General features: G+C 40.3%; 1 protein-coding gene across 1 annotated transcript; it reads left to right on the top strand.

Annotated features, from left to right (window-relative positions):
• Nucleotides 1–7,332: 7,332 nt before the first annotated feature.
• Nucleotides 7,333–8,319, top strand: LOC108440182 (putative olfactory receptor 52P1). Its single transcript, XM_017718943.2, has one exon. The coding sequence runs from the start codon at nt 7,351–7,353 to the stop codon at nt 8,317–8,319; it is 969 nt and encodes a 322-aa protein (XP_017574432.1). The 5' UTR covers nt 7,333–7,350.
• The last annotated feature ends 261 nt before the right edge of the window (nt 8,320–8,580 follow it).

The following is an 8,580-nucleotide window of genomic DNA, read 5'->3' as shown; positions in this document are numbered from 1 at the left end:
ACTGAACTTCGCCATTTATCCAGGGTTTCTGGTTGGGGTATTTTCTGCAGTGCTTTGTAGGAACAATGCTTTCAATGCAGCTGCTGATATAGCCTGTTACTCCAAAAGCATAGTGCTCTACATCAACAGTACAGTCCTCTCTCATAGCAGTAGTTCTGAACACATTCCAGTTTGTACTGTCAAAGCAGTCCTGAAGCAATAGGTCAGTTCCTTCATTCCACACTTTGATAATCTTAGTCACTGGAAGTTGTTGCTTGAGGAGTTGCCTGTATGCTGGGTAGAGGAACACAGAGATGTGGTCAGACTGTCTGAAGCCCTCACGTTGCTGTAGACTTGGTAGAGTATGTTACTCTCCCTCGTCGGAAAGCTCACGTGCTAATGATACTTGGGGAGGACAGTCCTCAGGTTGCAGTGGTTGAAGTCGCCAGCAACAATGAACACGCCATCGGGGGGCGCAGTCTCTTGTTTACTAATGGTGTCATGCAGCAACCCTAGCACCATGGCAGAGTTTGTGCATGGCAGGATATAAACAGCCAGAATATACACAGCGCTGAACTCTCTCGGCAAATAGAAGGATCCGCATTTCACCAACAGCAGCTCTAAGTCAGCTGAACAATGTTTTTCAACAGTATTTACACTGGAACACCATTTGTTGTTTACATAGATGCAGACACCACCGCCTTTGTTCTTCCCCAATGCCGCCGTGCAGTCCCCGTGGTGGACGGAGTGCATTTCTAACTGGATCAGTGAGTCTGGCATGCTGTCCGAGAGCCAGGTTTATATAGTGATAGAAAACATGGTAGCTAGTGTGGATATACATACATTGCAACTACTCTGAAAACAGATTTGAATAAGTTGAAAGGAAATGTTGCTAAAGTCTTTGAATGCATTGCCAAAGAGATGTTAGGTAAGATAAGATTAAGGCCCCATATCTTCTTTACCTACTTGAATGCTGTACAGTCCTTACTTTGTATTACTTACATAAGCAAACATCAAACTGATTCTTCTGAAAATTACCTGTATGCTGTATGTCTTAGGTTCAGTGAACTTGAGCCTTGGAGTTATTGCTTGGAATTGTTAATGCTAATAACTGATGAGTCTTTTTACAGAAAAACTAAAGGTTTATTACAGCATATAATAGAAAAAAAAATGTTTTGTTTGTTCTATTTGCAGGAGACCCTAGCATGTGAAACAGCCTTTATTGATTTGAAGTATGACCTGATGGCAAACATTATACTGTTGTTTCCACACTGCTCAAAGTCATTATCTGCACTCATCACAGAAGTGTCCCTGCCATTTCATTTTCCGCAATGGCAACAATTAACATTTCACTATACAGACTCTCGTATCATTTTAACAGCACAAGTTTCTACTAATAACTGCAATCAGGCAATATGAAGCATTTGATTTTGGCAATGCATTGTTGATTGGTGAGGCCAGATACTGGTAACCTTGGTTAAATTCAAAATTACACATAATTAAACCAATCAAATGAAAAGTAGTAGAGAGAGTAGACAGTAGAGAGTAGAGAGTACTGTTTATTTTATTACTCTGATTTTGATACATGTAGATGTTAAGTGTTGCATTTATCATGTAACATAATCGGTGGGATATATTTGAGGGGAGATTTTGACACAGTAAACAAAAAGGCAGTTTTTTAGGCATGCCCACTTTGTACCTGCACCGATTGCCCATTTAATCAGACACATCCAGCAGTAGCCCATTTTGTACTATGAACAATCCCAAAGGACCACCATAGGGTGTTCAGTTACAGTTCTGAAGGACCCGTTTCCAGCACCGTTCGAGTTTTAGTTAAGTTTCAACTCATCTGTTAATTTCCAGGTTAAGTAGGTGTGTTTGAGTAATATTCTTTATGAATTCTGCATGTTTCACCTTCAGGCCCCATTAACTTATGACTGGCATATGAATTGGACTGGCCTGTTTTTTAAGCCTGTTTTTTTCTGAGGCTCTTAAAAAACAGGCCAGTCTAATTCATGCTATATTCCACATAAAAGTATTAAAAGTAGTTAATTTCCTGACAGCTCTGTAAATGTGCCCTCTGTACATAATGACATGCTCTTACAGTGCCATCTGCTGCCGTTTCTGTAGTTACTGCTGATCTCAGGTAGATTCTTCATAGTGTAATAATATACACTATATGGACAAAGGGTCAGGGCTCTGTGCTTACCAGTTCTTCCACACCAAACTCACCCAGCCATGCCTTTGTGGACCGTGCTTTGTGCACTGGGGTTCAGGCATACTGGAACAGAATAAGGACCTTCCCTAAACTGTTCCCACAAAGTTGGAAGAATACATTTGTCCAAAATGTCTTGGTCTGATGAAGCATTAGGATTTCCCTTCACTGGAACTAAGGGGCCTGGTGATGTAAGGCTTTTATGCAGCTGCTCAGCCACTGAAACCCATGTGATGAAACTCCCGCCGGACAGTTTTTGCGCCGATGTTAATGCCAGAGGAAGTTTGGAACTTTGCAGTTATTGAGTCAGCAGAGTGTTGAAAACTTTTATGTACTATGCACCTCAGGACTTGGCGACCCACTCGCTGTAACTTTACGTGCTCTGAGTTGCTGCTGTTCCTAAATGCAATGAGCAATGAGACTGAACAAAACACCTGAATTCAGTGATTAAGGTGTGACCCACATAGTCCATGTAATGTATGTATATTTTTTAACAACAGGTGGCAGCAAAGGCATGTTAAAATGACTAGGAATAGGGCTTGATCAGTGAAAGCCATTAAACCATGTTAATCTCTGACAATCACTAACATTCAGTTTCATGGAATCACAGATGGGTTTGGTGGAAACTCAGCTTTCAGGAAAATACAACGTAACTCACCGGCCATTATTCTTCATTCATAAAAATATATTGTCAACTTGAAGTAAATATATAAATTGCCAATAAATTGTGCCTATACCATATGGTGTTATCTAATGTTAAAGTTAATTTGATTAGATCATCTCAATTTTCTACTGATCCCTATTCATTTTATCTTCCTTTCAAACAAATCAATTGCCTAATTGGACAAGCCTAAAGTGGGGTACACTGTACATAAACTAGAGGGAACCAAAATTCAGAAAATTATATACATTTAGTTGCTAGTGTATTATATACTCCTGTTTTGTTCTTACACTCAATTGCCATTTTAATAGAAGCACCTAATGAATAGATGCACTTCATAGCTTTTCAACTATTAACTGTATCCCATGTGTTGCTGCACAATTTAAAAGCTCCATATGCTCTGTCCATTAATTGAAAAGGACCATCATAAGAGCACTGCTGAACAGATATTATTTAGACTTAGAATTAACACCATACAGTGCGCATTAGAACGAAATTTCGTTGCCTTGGCTCAGAGTAGATCAGTAATACAAGTAATACAATGTAATGCAAAGTACAATGTAGTGCAAAGTGTAGTGTGTATGTAAACATATGTATGTCGGCAGATAAATATTTTTTAAAAATATTTTATTTTTTATACATGAGTATATTGCACTGGAGGTCCTATGTATGAGGTAATCAAAAAGAAGAAAGATTTGGAGTAGCATGTTATTTAGAGTTCAGCAGTCTTATGGCATGTGGGAAGAAGCTATGTTTGAACCTGGCTGTTCTGCTTCAAAGGCTTCAGAACCTCCTTCCAGGGGCCAGGAGCGAGAACAGTATGTGGTGTGGGTGGGAGGGGTCTCTGTTTATGCTCTTAGCTCTGGTCAGACAGCGGCTTTTTGCAATGTCCTGTATTGGAGGAAGCGAAGTCCCAATAATTTTCTCTGCTGTCCTAACCACTCTCTGCAGGGACTTCTAGTCAGAAGCGCTGCAGGCTCTTGCCCAGACAGAGATGCAACTGGTCAGTATGTTCGCTACAGCGCCTCTGTAGAAGGTGGTGAGAATCAGAGGGGGGAGGCTTTTCATCCGTCTCAGGAAGTGCATGCGCTGCTGAGCTCTTTTGACCAGAGCTTCAGTGTGGGTGGACCAGGTCAAAGTGTCCGTCATCTGTACCCCCAGGAACTTTGTTTTGCTGACTATCTCTTCTGCTATGTCCTTGATGAAGAGTGGTGTGTGGTTGGGTTGGCTTCTCCTGAAGTCAACGATGATCTCTTTGGTTTTCTTGACCTTCAGCACCAGGTTCTTGGTTTCACATCAGTCAACCAGATGGTTTACCTCCTCTCTGTAGTGCAGGTCATTGTCATCCTGGATTAGGCCCACAAGTGTTGTGTCATCTGCAAACTTCACAGTGTGGTTGGTGGTGGACCTGGCACTGCAGTCGTGGGTCATCAGGGTGAACAGCAGTGGGCATAGGACGCAGCCCAGAGGGGAGCCAGTGTTCAGAGAGATGACACTGGAGATGCCCACCCACACAGACTGAGGTCTATTTGCTAGCAAGTCCAGCAGCCAGTTACACAGGTGGGTGCTGAAGCCAAGGGGAGCCAGTTTGCTTATCAGATGTTGTGGGATGATTGTGTTAAACGCTGAGCTAAAGTCCAGAAACAGCATGTGCACATGTATATTCTTTCCTTCCAGGTGTTCTAAGCTCAGGTGAAGTGCAGAGGAGATGGCATCCTCTGTGGAGAGATTAGGGCAGTAAGTGAACTGGTATGGGTCGAATGTTGAAGGGAGCTTGGAGGTAATATGGTCCTTTACCAGTCTCTTGAAACACTTCATCATGATGGGGGTGAGTGCCACAGGGTGGTAATCATTGAGGGAGGAGATTGTTGTTTTTTTTTTGAGCACCGGTATGATTGTAAGCAGTCTTTAGGCATGTTGGTACGACAGCCTGTTTCAGCGAGGTGTTGTAGATGTCTGTGAGAACCCCAGCCAGCTGATCAGCACATTCTTCAAGCACCCGTATGTTGTCGGGGCCCGCCGCCTTCCGAGTGTTTACTCTCCCCAGGGTTCTTCAGACACCCGCCTTACCCAGACAGAGTATCAGCTCATCTGGTATGCTATTTGAGTAGTTAACCATTCTAGACACACTGACTTGGTAGTGTGTGGTGCTCAAACCAACACACTACCAGATGGGCTTTCTCTTCACACCAGCAAGGTGACACTACAAATTAGTTTAAATGTTTAATAAAGTGGGGCAGTCCTGGGCTGGAGGTTAGGGAACCAGCCTCGTGACTAGAAGGTCACCAGTTCAATCCCCAGAGCCAATAGCACATGACTGAGGTGTCCTTGAGCAAGACACCTAACCCCCAACTGCTGGTGGTCCTTTCAGAGTCCTTTTCCATTGATGAATGGGGTACAGGAAGGCTGTTATCTTACGCAGCAACAGATGGGCTACAGATAGTGATCATAAACCTGCAAAGTGCCTGTATGCCAAATGTTTCAAGCAAAACTGGCCAATGAATGTAAGTATATGTAGCTTCGCATGAGAGAAGGAAAACACTTAAATGTCCTTAACCTTTGTCAGACGTATTGCTTTTACCTTATGACCTTTTCTCTGTTTTATCACAGAAAAATAAATTTTACATAATTTATCTTCACTCCCAATGTATTGATTTTTGCAGTGGAACTATGAGGCTAGCATCATATAAATGTATCTCTCCTAATAAAAAATAAGATGACATTGAAGACCAGACTCCTATCTGTTTGAATGTGGAAAGACCTAAAAAACCAAAACTGAAGTCCAAATTATGGTTTCCAAAACATGCTTAAAATGACTTAAAATGACAAAGACCATTCAGCTTAGTAATGCATAAAAATGCATTTTAAGGTTGTTCTGGCTACTGTGCTCATGCAGATCTCCACACCTGAGGGGAGGGTTCTCCACTCACAGCATAACCAGCAAGCTGATTGGCTCATTTTATTGAAGGGCACAACTTCCTCTGCAAATAGTTGCCATGTCAAAATTTACCAGCTTTTCCATTCATATTTCAACCAGTGACATTTCTCCTCCTTTATAACCTCTTTTGTCGTTTATTGTATTGTATTGTACGGCAGAGAGTTCTGTGTTCAATTCTGTTCCTTTTTTTCTGGGTATCTACACTGACTTGTTTTTGCTTAGCAGTATCTGAGCTCAGGACTGTCTTTTTCTCTAACCTATTGGTAACTAGCAAAGATACTTTCTCTAGATAGACAAAGCACTTCTTGTAAGTCGCTCTGGATAAGAACGTCTGCTAAATGCTGTAAATGTAAATGTAAATAATGACCTTTCACTGATCCTAATTAACAGAGTCAAGAGTCAATATAAATAGGTTCACTTATCTTAAAGGGTAATTCGACAGATTTTTTTCTGCATAGTTCAGTCACTGACATGTAAACAAAGTCATTCAGAGTGGTTTGATGTGAAATGATTCACTGCATTGAAACTTACCTACCTACTTAACTTTGATTTCTTTACAGTGGTGGTGAAAGAAACCAGGGCTTGTGGTCTTCAGCACAAATATAGCGATTTTAATTATTAACCAAAACCACCAGTTTTTATATGTAATGTTGATGATGGTAGAAAAGTGGTAAATCTGGTACATTCTGCATATGCCTCTCTCTAATTAATATACTTGAAAAAAGATATTTTGACTAAACCTTCTTAAACCTACATTAAAAACATTTCTGTGAGGGAACTTTTGGAACATTACTACAACTTTTCAGATGTCTGGTTCCTATCAACACCACTTTGAATAATTCTGACTTGACAAGTTACTCTAGAATGGAGCTTCTTACATCAAACTACTCTGAGTGACTTTCTTTATGTATAAAATATTTAATTATAGAGCAGTTTAGAAAAATGAGTGCAATTCCCCTTTAAGTAAACAGTGTACTTATACAATTCTATGTAAAGGTTTAGTACAGTCCTATATCTCTAAATAGAAGATAAATATCTTACAGTAAGGCTGATTTCATTTGATGTGTACTTGAGAATTCGGTTCTGTTTGTCCTTTGTGCAAAAAATGTAGTTAGAAGATTCAAAAGTAAGCCTAACTAAACCGCAGGAGAGCAATGAGGCATTACATTTTGCTCCAATTAGGAGACCATGATTTTAACTGTCCAAGGCAGACTGCATTTTGGGAGTCGAGAAGCTCATTTAAGAGGCCTTTGCCTCTGGCCAAGGTAAGAAGACTGACAGGAGCAATAGTCCTGTTTATTACTGCTATTATCTCAGCTGCTTTTGATTTTGTCCTATAGTAGAATGAGACATCACATGGAAACTTTTCAGGTTGTAATTTCTAATGAAAAGATTGCAAATGCAAAACACTGACCTCTGAGGATAATGCACTAAGTACATAAGCTGATCATATATTGTATCAATGATGAACTCAAATATACTTCAATGTGTCATTTTGGTACACTTTTCATGTCTTTCAGGTGTTTAGTCTTCTGCCTGCATATCCCCTGGATCAAGATGGAATTTGGGCCATCAAAGAATTTCTCCCATAATGTATTCTTTCTAATAGGATTTACCTCTCTAAAAGAGTACAGAACATTCCTTTTAATTCCCTTCTGCATCTTATTCATCTTTGCGATCTTGACTAATGCTGCCCTTGTATTAGTTATTGCAAAACAGAGGACACTTCACTCTTCAATGTATGTGCTAATATGTTTCATAGCATGTGTGGATATATGTGTCCCAACTTGTGTTGTCCCACAAATATTATTTAGCTTCGTATCAGGGATCGATGCTTGGCCTCGGACGTTATGCCTCATACAGATGTTTCTTGTTCACTATGCTTGTAGCCTTCAGGCGACTATCTTGTTTGGGATGGCTATAGATCGCTACTTTGCCATCTGCATGCCACTGCGGTACAATGATGCCATGAACTTCACAAACTCTATGATTATCACAGGTGTCATTGTAGTGCGTAACACAATCATTATAACAGCCATGATTGCTCTGGTTGGAACACTTACATTCTGTTCATCCAATGATCTCTATCATGTTTACTGTGAGCATCAGTTGGTGGTCACTTTGGCAGTCCCCTGTGAAGACACAACAAAGAACTACTTGGCTGGTTTGATCAGTTTCTGTGTGCCTACTATTGACTGTGCTGGAATTGCTTTGTCTTATCTAACTATATTTGTCATAATTTTTCAGTCCGCAGCTGGAGAATCACGTTCCAAAGCCATCTTGAAATGTACCACACATTTAATAGTCATCTGCATTACTTACTTCTCCTACATGGTGGCCTTCATGGCCTACAGAATCCCATCGGGCCTTACTGCCGACCTGCATGTCCTTATCAGTCTCATGTATCTTCTTCTTCCTGGTGTCTGTAATCCAGTCATCTATGGCATCAGCACTAAAGAAATACGGGAGCAATTTATTAAACTTCTGAAGGTTAATAAAGTTAGTGTTTCCTCATTTCTCTCATGACATCAAGAAATTCATGTATTAAACTGAGCATGATATACAAAGTGCTATTTTTTTAAGACCTAGGATCAACAAACATGTTAATGACTAGCATAAGTAAAACATTGATATACATTGTGCACTGAGGGCAGTCAAACAATGAGGATTTTTTGTTTTGCTCCATAGTGTCTAAACTTGATGTTAGAGCTGTACTGATCTATCACAAAAATGTACTATGCAAATGTTTGAGTGGTTCTGGTCTCTGGTAATGACATGTTTTCTTGA

This window comes from Pygocentrus nattereri, chromosome 16 (genome assembly GCF_015220715.1).
Source record: "Pygocentrus nattereri isolate fPygNat1 chromosome 16, fPygNat1.pri, whole genome shotgun sequence".
Lineage (NCBI taxonomy): Eukaryota > Metazoa > Chordata > Actinopteri > Characiformes > Serrasalmidae > Pygocentrus > Pygocentrus nattereri.
Note: the sequence above shows the minus strand (reverse complement) of the source record. Positions and strands in the feature narration are given on the sequence as shown.

What these genes read in the sequence shown, in the direction of transcription:
- LOC108440182 (XM_017718943.2), top strand. Translation starts at nt 7,351, where the DNA reads ATGGAATTTGGGCCATCAAAGAATTTCTCCCATAATGTATTCTTTCTA.